The sequence below is a fragment of the Emydura macquarii genome, unplaced genomic scaffold (assembly GCF_026122565.2).
Source record: "Emydura macquarii macquarii isolate MOO-44397 ecotype Brisbane River unplaced genomic scaffold, CSIRO-AGI_Emac_v2 contig_1390, whole genome shotgun sequence".
Taxonomy (NCBI): domain Eukaryota; kingdom Metazoa; phylum Chordata; order Testudines; family Chelidae; genus Emydura; species Emydura macquarii.
In genome coordinates, this window is record NW_027131527.1 from 17,465,471 (window position 1) to 17,480,480 (window position 15,010).

General features: G+C 37.5%; 1 protein-coding gene across 1 annotated transcript in view; it reads left to right on the plus strand.

Annotated features, from left to right (window-relative positions):
- Positions 1–15,010, plus strand: part of PCDH15 (protocadherin related 15) — a 714,631-nt gene that overhangs the window by 350,013 nt on the left and 349,608 nt on the right. The window contains exons 10-11 of the mRNA XM_067552760.1: positions 1,579–1,687; positions 10,554–10,666. Of these exons, the coding sequence (XP_067408861.1) occupies positions 1,579–1,687; positions 10,554–10,666 (222 nt within the window). The remainder of the gene's footprint in view (positions 1–1,578; positions 1,688–10,553; positions 10,667–15,010) is intronic.

A 15,010-nucleotide genomic window follows, 5' to 3' on the forward strand; every position in this document is an offset into this window, starting at 1 on the left:
TCAAATGATCTGTGGGTCCATTGATAGCTGATGAGACTATTCTAGACCCACAGACTCTGGCACATTGCAGACACATATTTCCAAGCAGGGTGGGTGAGCCTGGGATATTGGTTCGAGCCATGGCGTGCTCTTTCTGTGGCTCCTGTTTTTCATTACATGTAGTAGCATTTAATTCTCAAAGTGCTGAGTTCTCTGCCTCAGGCAATTCCTCCATTGTTGTTAGTGCTGGGCTATACATTGCTACAACTTGGTGTCTGTATTGCATTTACTAATATTGGCCTTGAGGATGTCTTTGTAGTGTTTTTTTCAGCCTTCCTCTAGCATATTTGCCTTGGTTAAGTTGAGAATAGAACATTTGTTTTGGTGGTCTGGAATCAGGAATCCAAACGTCCTGCCCAGTGAAGTTGATAATAAATAATCATTGCCTTGATGCTCATGATATCCGCTTGTGAGAGAATGTTGATCTTAGTGTGTCAATCAGCCCATTTAATTCAAATTAAAGTGGGGTGATTACAGGATTTATGAACGTAGATGTGGTGATGTATGGGTTTCTTGTATATGATTGTCAGTGGAGTTTCGTTCTTGTGGTGTCAAAGAAATTGAGAGAAGTAGCTCACATGATGGAATGTGTGCTTAAAGTGCTCCCCTCAGCAACCTAGCTAGATTTTTATTTTATTATGTTTTTGCCATTTTAATCACTGAAGTCTTTAGCTAATCCCCAGAATAATGATCTGTTATAACTGAATATTATTGTTCACATTTTACAAATGAGGAAACAGAGGCAAAGAAGATTGAATAACATGTCGTTGCCAGACTAGGAGTGGAACTCAGGAGTGACTGTCTTCCATTCCTATGATCAGTTCACTAGGCCACTGTGTGTCTGGAAAATAATATAAACTACTTAATTACAATGGAATATCTATCAGAAATATTTCAAATGCCCCTATCATTGTGGTACTTAAGCGTTGTTTGAACTTCATTTGCGGGGGTGGTGTATTCACATCATTGTAATTTGAATTTATAATAATTCACAAAATGTATTTATTAATTACCTGCATATTTTAAAGTATTGCTGTATTCCCCAAATACATTCATAAAATAGAAAATAAATAAACAGCAATAATTTTAGAAGCTAATTAATATCTGACATGATATTGCTGCAGATATTCTTTTTGGCTTTGGTCCTGCAAACACTTACACATATGCTTATCCTGACTACCATGAGTAGGCCCAAATCTACTTGAAGTAGTAAAGCTAAGTATATACATATATGCAGGATCGGGGACTTTATCAGGATATATTATTTTTAAGATAAGAAGTTTTCTTTAAAGCATAGCACAACAGGGATATACGTTTTGTGTTCCAAGTTTTTCAGCCTTGACGTTTGTAGTTTTGCATACTTATTTTACATTTCACAAAGGATGTGTCCTTATGATTACGTTATATACTTACATGTGTGCATGCTATTTGTCTGGCATTTAAGTAAATGTCCTCTGTAGCACAATGTTTTTGTACTAAATCTGAAGAACTGTAGACTTTGTAATTTATCAGCTTTAATTTGCCTATTTGTCATTTCAGACACGAGTGAACCCCATCAATGTGACTCCACCAATAGAAGCTATAGATCAGGACCAAAACATCCAGCCTCCTTCTGATCGACCACACATCCTCTATTCCATCCTACTTGGTTAGTATCTGCTAATCTTGCTATCATTCACAATCAGTCACTCTATTAGGATCAGGCAGATAAAGAGTAAGTGGGACATCTGAAACCAAATAATAGATTCATATTGTGGTTGACATCATTGTTCCACTCAACTACATTTTTATTGCAGTTTTGATGTTTTATTCCATATTGGATTATTAACTATATTGTCATTTATTTAGATTCGATTCAAAATCTTCTGCTTCAGATAGTGAAAATTTGGAAGCAGACAAGGAAGGAAAATATGGAAGATGCTTATCCACACTCTGTTAGACTGTGTTCAAATTCCGCTGAGGAATAGCTAGGGAAGATAATAATAATAATCCTTGGCTCGTATTCATAGGCAAAATACAATCTAAGCCTTTGTCTACACTACAAATGCTTTGTTGGTATAGTTATACTGGTCTGGTCCCCTATTATAGATGTAATTTTTTCTGACAGGAGTTGGTTTGTCGGCGTAATAACAACATTAGCTAGGCCCACAGAAGAACTTTTACATCTGCATAGCTGTGTCCACAGTGGGAGTTTTGCCAGCATAATTGTATTAGATGGGAGAACTGGATGACAAAACTTTGTAGTGTAGGCCTGACCTAAAAGTTGTCAGGGGGTGGGAGCTGGGGTGAGTTTCCTCCTAAAAGCCAAATTAGATTTTTTTCTCCACAGAGAAATTTGGAGTCATCCTGGTTTCATCCACCTACTCTTTATTTTTTTGTGTTTAAGGTTTTATCCTGTCCCTTCTCCTCCCTTGCATCAGATTGTCTTCATTGCCTATGGTCTCTCCTGGCCCTAGATGAATTCAGTTCTATCAGGGGTTCATAGAGATCCCGCCCCTTTCTTTATTGTGTGGGACTTACATTCTGCCATTTTACACTTACATTCTGCCATTTAACTGCTCTCCCTTTTGGAGAGGTAGGAACAAGTTTCTCCAATTCTTTTATGGGCTGATAGGAAAAAGAGCTAAAGCACTGATTGACCATCTCCAGCCAAACCTCTCCTCCCCTCAACATACAAAGTCCCAAGTACATGCTCTACTCTGTGATATTCCTCTGACCCGCTATCCTGAACTGAGAGATTATACGGTTCACAGAAACATAGGTCTCCCATGCAATTTGCTTTCATAACCTTTAGGTGACTGGGTTTCTTTTGGGGAAGGGAGAAGGGAGGGGATGCTGCAATTTTAAAATTCAAACTTGTAATGGGAAGATAGCTTACCACGGGAACATAATAAAGCACATGCAAGTAGAAACTATTGGGAGTCTCTAAGGGGAAAAATAAAACAATCATTTTAGTAATTTTGATCAGTTGGTGTATGTATCATTTATAGGAGCCATCTTAAAAGCAGATATCAAATGTGTGGCTGCTGTTTACACAGTCCTGTAGTGTTGACTTTATGTGCTTGATATTCTCATGTGATTGTGACTCATTTTAAAATGCCTTTGATTTATTTATAATTTCAGTATTTAACAATAATTAATCCTGAGAATAACACTTAATTTAAAAAAATCAGTTTCTGTACGTGTCTTCATTCTTTTCAGAATGATGACAAAGTGCTGAAAATCAAGGTAAAGCAAAATCTGTTTGTTTGTTTTTTCCTCCTGAGTTTAAGACGAAGGTAAATTAGTAAATGTGCTTGATATTTGTGGTGCACTTGATGTTTCTTATGATGGAAGGTATTTGAAAATTGTATATTCTCTGTATTGATAGTTATTTTTAATGTTTGCATGGTTGTTTTGAGCTGGCAGAAATAACTCACATTTATTTAAGAAAGCAACAATCAAGGTTTCTTTGATTTATGCAGCAGGGTAGTCTTTATTTTTGTTAATCTTCAAAAGAAGTTTTTTAGATCTTAAATATGTCTTTTCTTTTGCCGGTACGCTCTGCTTTATTGCTTGGAAACTCTGCTACTGGGCATTTTAAAATAAATTCGCAAGAAGCATGGTATTCACTGGTGAATTTGAGAGCATTCATTTGGAAAGGAGAGGAAGTGGATTATTCAGCGAATTTAGTAAGATATATGAGAATTCAGGTGATATGCTAAGTTTTTGGAAATGGTATTTCAACCATATCATTGAAATAAATTATCTGCTGGTCCTACCTTTCTCATTGCATGGGATTTCCCCCATTGTAGACCTAAAAGTATCAACTCCCATAAAGACCTTGTAAGGTTTCAGCTTGGTGTTATAAATTGCTTAGAGTAGAAGTGCTGAACCGTCCAGTGAGAGAAAATGCTATTTTTTACTAATTACATAATAATTGCACATTTTATACATTTTATATTTTTTTTCTTGTGGCCCATTTGAGTTACAGTCCTACATTTGCACTGCAGCAGGTTGCAGTATGCAGTAGGTCACCCAGAGCATTATTCAAGTTACTGGGTTGAAATAAAAATTCACCTAATTTTTCAGTTACACCTAAAAGTAATAATGTTTCCTTTATTCAGATAATTTGTTTATCAGAAAAGCCTGTGATTCTTAAATTCTCCTGCCTTAATCCTCCTGTTGCCCCTAATCCTCCTCCTAATCACACAAACAAGCTTTTGACCCGAGTTTAATGGTGCTTTTAACTCAAACTAGCTGGCCCATCCTAGGATATAGGCTAAAGTCTGAAGAACTAAACTCAAGAGTATAGCACTGTAATATTTGATTTCTGATAGCCTAGCACCTGGCATCCTGACATTTGAAAACCTGACATTTCGGAACCTTTTTCGTACATTAACTTTTATATTCATCGACTTTCAGGAATCGAACCATATTTCTGTAGAGATGACAGGTCTACATATACTCAGTGACCCAAACTATGGGTAGCTAAGGAATAATCTTATTCCTGCCTAATGCATTTTTTTTTTCAATCTGGCCTATCTTTAAGAAGATAACTAATATGGTCAGTTGGCTTCCAGTGTATAGTATTGCACATTGGCAGCATCATAAATGATTACATAGTTTAAACAGTTATTGAAGAATTCTTTGTTTCTCTATATACACAGAAGTAGCACATGGCATACTAACTGCACATTTACACCTGTTAATAGCGAAAACACTTTTGAAGTATTCATCCAGTATATATGAAATTCAAATAATGCCTGCATGGGATTGTGACAAGATAGTCTGTCCTCTTAAGAGTAGTAGGGCCTATGGGTCACAAACCCTGTCCCATGGTGTGGTCCCTTTAAGATTTTGGGAGGTCTGATGCATGCAAGGACCTAGGCAATAGGAGATGGTAGAGAGGGAAGGGGTTCTAGGAATAAGTAGTATTTTGGGAGAAAAAGCATTACTGTTTCTTTAAGGGCCCAGTACCAGTAGCCTTGCAGAGTAGGTGGGATAAGGCTCCTCTCTCTCCCAGCCAATTGGGATGGGTTTTGGTAAGAGAACCATCATATATGCTGCCTCCTTCCTCACAGCAGATGAATACCACCAGGAGGAGGAGGAGGTCAGCCTGCTGAAGCCTCCAATTCTAAAGGTAAAGAGACTGACTGAGGGGAAAGGGACTAGGTGGAGGTGAAGAGGAGAAGCTCTGTAGCTTCCTAATGTGCAATCCAGCTGCAGGGGGAGAGCTGGAAGGCTCCTGCTTTAAAAAGAGGTAGAGTGACTGTTCAAAGTACAAGCTAGGTACAGGAGGAGAGCTGCGGGAGAGGGGACAGAAAGGGAGGGAAAATAACTCTCCAAAGTATTAACTCAGCTTCAGAAAGAGGGTTGGGGCCTCCTGAACAATGGGGGAAGAAATCTACTAGGATTTTTTATTGCTTCAGAGTGGGTGTGAATTTGAGAGACTAAAAGGAAGTGTTTTGCGTTCTGTACAAAGAGTTATTAAACCAGACCCCTCAAAGGAATTATTTTGTTTGAAAATGCAGTTTGAATAGTTGATAGGAAGAACTTAAATGGGTGCTAGGGCAGCAAACCAACAGGACATGCTCAAGGGTGATGCCCCATCATCAGGATAAACACTACTTCCATGATTGTAAAAAAAAAAGGACCCATACTTTACATGCATCATAAATGAGAATTAATTTTTGTACACTGTCTTCACCTAGAGAAACATGTTCATTATAGTTAAACCTCCACTGGTTTACCAGCAGATTATCCTCACTTACGCAACCTTTATACCAATATAGCTCCACTGACTGCACTAGTGTTACTCCTGGGATACACCAGTGTAAATGAGAGAAGAATCAAGATCATAGGTATATTTCCCTATTGATAATTTTATAAATATGTATTGTTATAAGCACTTTTATATAAATGTAGACTCTTCTTCAGTATTGCCAAACCCAAGTATGAGATTTAAAAAAAAAAAAATTTTTTTTTTTTTTAATTTCTCTTCTGGTTTCTGAGTCATTATGGTGAACTTGCTTCTTGATTTCAAGATTTCCTCTACAATCATGGTCTCAGGAAACTTGCTTTTTTATTTTTATTTTTTTTCAGATCAGAGCTGAATTTTTCATGCAGTCTGTTCATTCCAGCAGATGGAGTTTTAAGAAAAAAACAACCAATATCACAAGACTTACAATAAAACCTCAAGAGCTGCTCATACTTGGGTTTGGCAATACTGAAGAAGAGTCTACATTTATATAAAAGTGCTTATAACAATACATATTTATAAAATTATCAATAGGGAAATATACCTATGATCTTGATTCTTCTCTCATTTACACTGGTGTATCCCAGGAGTAACACTAGTGCAGTCGGTGGAGCTATATTGGTATAAAGGTTGCATAAGTGAGGATAATCTGCTGGTAAAAGCTCAAGACCTTAATAACTTCAAAACTCACCCTTTCTTTACTGTCCTGACAGCTGAAACCCTGGTATACATTCTGGTTCTCTGATTACTGTCATCTTCTCTTTTGTGACATCAGTGTATCTCTTATCCTTTCCTCCTCCAGTCTGCCCAAAATATTTCTATCAAAGTCCTCTTCCACCATTCTGTCCATATTACTCTGTCCTAGATTTCCTCCATTGGCTTCCTATATATTGCTGCATCAAGTTCAAGCTCCTCATTCTTATTTACCATGTCCAACATCATTTTGCTCTCATCCTTCTATGTATCTTTTGATCTTGTTTTCGTTCAGGGACCCTTGTGTTTCCTACACTCCCAATCTCTTTGCTTAACTCCTCCATTTATTTTCTTTCTTCAGTCTAGCTTCAAACCTAACATTCTGCCTCCTATACATTATCTGCTAAACATTCAGACCTGCTGGAGGCTCAGCACTTTTGAAAATCAGGCTACTATTTGTAGATATTTAAAATATCAGTTTAGGAGCTTAATCTTAGGTATTCATTTTTAAAAGAGAAATGGCTTTGGGTTATAAACTTGACCTTTACACAGGGCATGTGTGACAAGTTGGAATATCGGTATTTTTATGAATATGATGGGTGATTGTTTACTTGCTATAGAGTTAGATCAGAAAGGGTTCTAAAGGAACCAAGCAGGAAAAGCAAAATAATCACACTTAAATGACACCTTGAAACAGTGGGGGAGCTGTTTAGTGGGAGTTACACTTTCCTTGGCTTCCTCCTGTTGAGAATGCTTTACTCTCTCAAGGTTAAGCCTAGGATCAAAGGAGGATACTAAACTAGTACAGGACCCCGGTCCTAGAAAATGGAGGGGATTAAGTGTGAGTGGCCAGAGCATCACTGACAGGGATGCAAGGAGACCCATAGAGACTGAGGGAGCATGTTACTAGCAGGACAATCTGCTCTCTCCCAACACAGGAATGGAGGTAGCTGGGCTAAATGAAATGTCCCAAAGTTTGCAAGGAAAACTTAAGGGTTTGCTAAGAGGAAATATATTCAAAACATAAACCTTTATTGTTTTTACCCTTTACTCCATGTGCTTTGTAATGTTGGGTGAATGAATAACTAATGGTTTGTTTTGAAGGTGCTATTTCTGTGACAAAAGGGAAACTTACAGGTGCCATACCCAGTCAGGCCTGTTGCGTTGACATGATTGGGAAACAGGGGCTGCCATCCGGAGATCCAGTTCCCAAGTGGTTGAATTGTGTAGTTCTGCCCAGCAAGGGTTGAAAATACATCCTCCTGTGTGTCTGAGAGCCTCTGTCTGTTTCTCTTCCAATCTTGATCTTTTTCATGTGTATGAATGCCCTACTTTTCCTGTGCTAAACAGTTTGGGGGCTGCCCTGGAGACTGGACTAGTGCCCTTAAGGCTATTGGCTCTGGCATTCTCTTAATGACCCTTAAATGAAAGCTGTTTGGCAACTTTTAGAAAGGGCTGCCTCCCTCTTATCCTGGTTGGGCAGTCTTTCCTCTCTGGACAAACCCCATAGGATGAAATATCCATTTTCATATATGGTACAGAATACCATGCTAGTGACAAATACAGACCGTGTTAACAGTTATTAAACAGTACCCTCCCGCCTTTCACAGAGGGATTCATATATACTATTAATGGAAATATTTTAGATACTTAAAATTATATCCACGCTCTCAAATAACTGAAATGTTTAGTATTTACAACATGAAATGAATGATAGTGTGGTGTGACTTTTTTTGTTTAAAATGATTGAGGCATTTGTTGCCTCACCATTCATAGGGCCATCTCGAACTGATAAAATCTTTATAAACTGTCATTTCAGTATGTGTTTTGTTTGTGTGTGTGTGTGTGTGTGTGTGTGTGTGTGTGTGTATGTACACACTCTTATGTATAATATTTTAAATATATTATCTCCATCTCCTGTATATTGATTAAACATTTAACTCTTGTTTATACCTGTTTTCCATAAAATGCTTTTAGTAGTTTTGTTACCAGCCTTGAGAGCAACTGATTTTCTGGATACTTCTATAGTAGAGTACAGCATTCACTCTATTTACTCTCTCTCTCTTTGACATAGATGAAAGTGCCTATTCAGTACAAGATGCTTTTTCAATATGCTATAACAAAGATGATCAGGGTAGATTTTTGCTCACACATTGAATTTCTTTAGACGCTGTCAGAGTTGATAGCTTTCACTCTCTGTGGCGAGGCTCCTAAAAGTGTAGAATTTCCATAATGGAGCCCAGGGCACCTGCAAAATTATAGTGCTGCAATAGGTTTTAGCTTTTGGAGAAACATAATTTTCCTTACAATAAAGTCTGTACATTACAAATATGTATGGGTCTGTACAGTACCACTTAACAGTGACAAACATTACCAGTAATTACCAATAATAAAACTTTCTTGAAGCACTTTCTAATCTGTGATAAAAAGTGCTGTCTTTCTCTTCTGCCAAAGCTGTAGTTCAAGTACTACCTTTTTTACCTCACCCTTTTTACCTCTACATCCTTTTCTCTTTCTAAATCTTAAAAGCAAACACTCTCTAAGTAAGTAGCAAATGACTCTTACTTTGTCCTTGCACAAATTTACAGACATGGACATGGTTACGTTTATGCACTTTGAGTAGTTCCACTGAAGTTAATAAGACTTCTTAAAGTTCGTAAAGTTAAGCACATATGTAAATCTTTGCACAATGGGCCTAACCTATCACTTAGCAGTTCTTTATTGAGGCCAGCAGCACTGAGGTATTTTCTTCTTTTGTTTATCTGATCCTACCATTCTAACATAATTTTAAAAAATTGAAATCACTCTTTATAGACTCCCTTCCTCTGCTTTGTTCAGAACTAAACACATTGATGGTGTTCCATAAATGAAATATTTGAACTAATAGAATGCAATATTCAGATGTCATTATTCAATAGTAAACTCAAATGTTCAGTTAGATGTTGATGTTATCTTTTAGGAACTGGGCTAAAATCTGTTATGTTCACCACAAGTGAAACATGTTTGCTTTCAGCTGACTCAAATGTGGATAGGTGTTCTCATCTCAAACAGTCATAGGACTCTGTCAGGGAAACTTATGAGAGGTGGCTAAAGAGCAGATTTTCATGTCATTCCTTTGGGGAATGGGGTTTAATATGTGGTGAACAGAAGGCCTGGACCATCTGCATGGAAGTTTTGTGTCTCACATTGGCTCTGAGTTGCTTATTCCTTGGTGGCATCGCTTCAACAGAGTTATGCTCTCAAGGTTTCTGTATATGGCAGTTACACTAGTGTTCCCTCTCTCCCTTAAGAGGAATCCTCACCCTGCAGGTGGGATGTGGAAATGCATACAGCTTTTGGCTGTATACATGTCCATAATGAGTTCTGATGGCAGGCAGGTGGAAAAATGTATATCTGTCACTCCAGACCTGCCCTGCTTGTTCTTTTGTGGGCCATCCCTTCTTCCTGTGGTGATACCAACCAGTATATAATGACCTAAGCAAAGTGTCGGGGAATGTGGAAGGAGATGTTGCTGTGGACTTCACTAAGTCCTCTTTCGATGCAGTGGAATGAAGTCCATGTGCTCCCGTTTTTAACAGATCTCAGTGATGCAGTCAGACACACCATTTGGCACAGCTGGTAGTCTGCTCTCATAAATGGAGCAAAAGGATGTTCAAGGTCAAAAGTGATAATGTTTTAGTGACATGATCAATAGTTGCCTTCTGTAAGCTTTATTCTAACCAGTGCTTTTAGATGCTTTTTCACAAAAACGGACTATAAATGCTCAAATTTGTTAAAAATTTTGAAAACAGCTGTTTTCAAACTTTTGAAAGTTACAAAAGAAATTATCTATTTTATTAGTTTTGTGCAAGACAACCAATTCTAGATAAAAATTCTTCTTTCTTTCTTTCTTTCTTTCTTTCTTTCTTTCTTTCTTTCTTTCTTATATACTGTATAATTTTTTAACCCTGTACTAATGGAATTTGATTTTATTTCTTTGTTGATTAATGAGTGAAGTAAATATACTGTTTAAATAAAGCTGTTACACACACAGTACTTATTTCTCTCAATTATATTTTCAAACCTCAATATCTTTTTGCAGGGACTCCTGAGGATTATCCACAATATTTCTGTATGAATCTTACAACAGCTGTACTGAGTCTCCTAAAGCCAATAAACAGGGACTTGCACCAGAAATTTGATTTGGTTATTAAGGTAATTTCAACTGAATTCTCATTTCCATACACTTGTGAAACTGCTTAGCAATAAAATCTCTGGAGAATATTGTGGATATGTTCTACTCTTTTTTGTTTGTTTTTAAAGAGTCAGTTAATAAACAAATTAGTTCTAGTGAAAAAGGTAAGATGCACATTTGAAAAGGAACTATTTAGGTTTGTTCCTTTAAAATATTTACTATGAATTTTTGTTATAGTACAAGTAAAAAAAGTGAAACTTGTATGTTTGTTTTTATCGATATAGTTGAGACAAGATTTTATATATTTTATGTTTTACATTTTTTCCACTTCATTTAAACTTTATAAGTATATCTAATGTGTATACTTAGGAATCTTCAGTATAAAGATAATATTCATAATACTGAATACACAAAAGCATCAGAAAAATAATGTACAGATACCATAGGAGCTTTTATTATTTAGAGATGAGCCAGAACAGGGAAGCTCAGATCCTGATCTATGAATTTGGTTATAGGATAGGATTTTCAAAATAACTCAGTGTTGGCCTTACTATGCTCCCTCTCTGTTTTGTTTTTCTGTCCTTAATTTCAAAATAAGTCTAGATAATGTTCTATAATGCAAATGAATTAGTTTATGTATAACTAAATATATACAAGATATAACTGTGAAAACCAGGTGGAGTATCTTTGTAGAGTATTGTTATCTACAGTATTGAATTTCATTTTAGAAAGCATGGGGATGTGGGTCTCAGTGTTGCTTTCTTTCCCCATTTGAAACTTAGAAGTAATGGAATAGGTGGTACTGATATTGAGATTTATATATCCAAATCACTGCATGAAACCTCAGATATTAGTTTTACTTTGAATGTACCCTAAAAGATTTATGTTTTGCTTAAGGTTATAGTGATAGCTGTCTAAATGGAGCAACAAAAATAATTTTTATTATAATTAATAATAATAATTAAAATATGTGGTTTTCTAATAAAGCAAAATTGTATTCTATACATTTGGGATAATCCCTTAAGAGGCTGCCTAATGATGCAGAAAGTTGCACAGGTTTTGCTAGCTTTATTAGAAGATTGATAGGACTAAATAATGGGTCATGGAATGTAACAAATGGCAAATGTTTCCTTTCATTAGTATATGGAACCAGAAAGCATATAGTAATGTCTGACTCCAACACGTTGAATACTGTAGCATTCTGTAAAAGGGTTGGGTGCCTCCTGCACACGCTCTCATAGCCAAAGGTCACTTTGTAGTACACTGCTAACAATTTCTGAGGGCCCCTTAATAACTCTCAGCCCACAGCTAACAAATGGAACCCTGGGGAGAAAAGGTTTTAATTGAGTCTTTAAATACTGGCCCTCCAGGCCCCAACACTGGTTCAGTCACTCTCACCCTTTAGGTAGGTAGCCTGCAGCACTTTCTGCCAGAGCTAAGTCCCAATTCAAAGCTTCTCAGGTTTTACCTATCTGGAGCTCAGCCTTCTTCAGTCCTCTGACTTCCAGATCCCAAACCCTTCTCCCAGTTAAGATCTCTAGTAGGAGCTGGGCCTACATGGCTGACACTCAGCTATCCTTAGTCCTCTGGTTCTGCCTTCCAGGCCCAAACCCTTCTCTCAGTCAGGGTCTCTAGCAGGGGCGTCCTGCTCACTGTACTTCCTCCCTTTCACTGCTCCCTTGGTCTCAGGGTATTCTCTGCCAGAGCTTTTAACACACACTACAGTCTATCTACCATTTCCTGATCTTCTCCTGTACCTTGCTAGTCTCCTGCTGCTCTTTATAGGGCCGTCATCCTGAGGATCTCGCCTAGGTGTGGTTCATTCTATAATCTGAGTTATCTAGCTCCAGCACTAAAGGAGTAAGCCATCCTGCATGTTCCAAACTGCAACCTCTTGAACAATGTCTTCAAGTGTCTTGAAGATTAGTTTAGTAGTACTGTCATAACCAAGCTGTAATACAACAGTTATGCTGCTATGACTATAGTAACTTAAGCCCAGATTTTTAAAGGTATTTAGGCATTGCTGTTTCAGTTTTGCAATGACTAACTGATTTAGGAGCCAAAACTCATTTTCAAAAGGGATTTAGGCACTTTGGAGCCTAAATCCTATTGACTGTCAATCCCTTTTGAAAATGAGATTTAGCTTCTGAAATCAGATGTTGCAATGCTGAGCACAGCAATGCCTATGTATATAAATCTGGCCCTTAGTCATTTGTGAGCCATTTAAGTTGAATTAATATAACTTTGCAATTGACTTTATTTTTATGCTGTCTGACTTGATCATTTTGCTTGGGTCTGATCTCTTGTTTCGTAAAATTATCCTTGAAGTATTCTTCCCTCCCCCCTTCCTATTTTATGTGGTTCCTAGTTTCTCTTCATTTTTATTTCTGTTTGCCTTCAGTTGAACTAATAATGTGTTTTTTTGGTTTTGTTTGTTTGTTTTTAAATCTCTGGTGCCAAAGTTGTATGCTACCAGTTTTGGTATAAATGTGGACCATGTTAAGTTCCATTGGCATTATTATATTTTTCTATGCTAGGAAAGCAACAAAGTTTAGGAAACCTAAGTATATAATGCTTATGGAAGTCTTATCCAGACTTTTTTGATATTTCCCTCCTATGCCTCCTATCCTTCCTTCTGTCTTCTGTCCTTGTTCAGTTTTGGGAGAACACTTCTTCTGGTTATCTGGGACCCAAAAAATTCAGTTTTACTCCAGATTTCACCACTCAGATTCTTTATTTGGTTCTTTATTTATTTATACAGCAAAACTATTCTGAGTTGATCAGACTCGGGGGGGGGGTAGCCAAAGTTTCACAGAAACCCTCACTCTTCATGTACATTTACACATCTCATTGCTTTTAGTATACATTACATCACACTTTGGGGGGAGGGGGGTGTTGTCTTGGTCACTTTGCAGGAGCCAGTCACTGTACAGCATGCTCTGTCTATGTGCTCCTCATGCTCCATCTCTTTACATACATAACTTATCTTGTGCATTGTTAGTAAATGGTTCAGTGGGTGTTCTCCCGGTAATCTTAGCTGGCTCAGACATTCTGTCTTTTTCAACCTTATAATCTGTTTACCTCCTTAATTCTGTCCTCCCAGAAATGAGGCCTCCCTTCATGTGTTAATTACTTATGGCAGACCAGGCCCAGATACAAGCAGTGCTCACAACACCATTTGTTGAAGAGAAACAGATTAGTGTTCTGTTCCCATTGCTTAAGAGCTGAGTGCAATAACAAACCTTATCTTAGACTTAGATTTGCCTTAGACTTTAGTTCTTCCTGTGCTACTGACACATCAGGCAGTCCATTTCTTCCCATTGATTACGATTGCTCATTAGTTTTAGTACTTCTTCCCAGGTGATGCCAGCATATTCAGTATTCTTCGTCATTCTGCAAGTTGTTGCTTGGCCTTCCTTGCTTTGTATTTTCTTCCTTCAGTACCCAATTCAATGTTTGCTTAGCATGTCTCCGATCTTCCGTACAACATAAATGTTGCAATCACCTGCGCCTTCTTTCTTTGATGATATTTTCTAACGTGTCCTGCTCTGTCAGCTTCCTTACTTTTGCATTTGTTATTTTGTCTTTCCACAAATTGTATAGCATCTTCCTCACCATCTATGATGGGCAGCCTCCAATCTCCAAGTCTTTGTTCCATACAGTAGTTTACTCAGTACAATTGCATGGTATAATCTGACCTTAATTCAGTGCAAAGACCTCTCTTTGACCAAATGTTGTTGAAACAGGAGCAATTCTCCACTCAGTCAATTGTGAATGGGGAGGAATGGTTGAAGGTATGTCTAGGTCTCTCTCTCCTTCTTCCCTGGAAGGGAAAAGGTGTGCAAGTGCTGTGGAGCAGAAGAGACTAGGGAGATAGTCTCTCCCTACCACTGTCTCTACTCTACATGCATACAAAGAAGGTATGCTATCTGACAGATAAATCTGATATTGAGGTGCAGCTGAAGGGCAAAAATGAACACGGTCTGAAGGATGGCTGGCAGATAAAGAAGAGTGATTGTAGCCGCTTTAGGTTTGAATGAAAGGAGAAAAAGTTGCATGTGTAAAAAAGGTGGAGGAAAGGTTAGTATAGGCAAAAAAGGGAGGAGTGAAGGGAGAAAGGAAGAATTGGAAAGAAGTGTCTTAAAGAAAGAAGAGAGAGTGAAAATTCTGAGGGGATAAAAGAAAGGAAGAGGAAATTGGACTGAACATTAGGAAGTGAAAAGGAATAAAACCAAGGGAAAATTTCAGCAAAAATATAATTTTATATGAAATGAGTTGGCAACTGTTACATGACAAGTACATTCATTAATAAATATGTAATTATATGTGTTTGTATTATATATGCAATCTAACTCTAGTTGCAT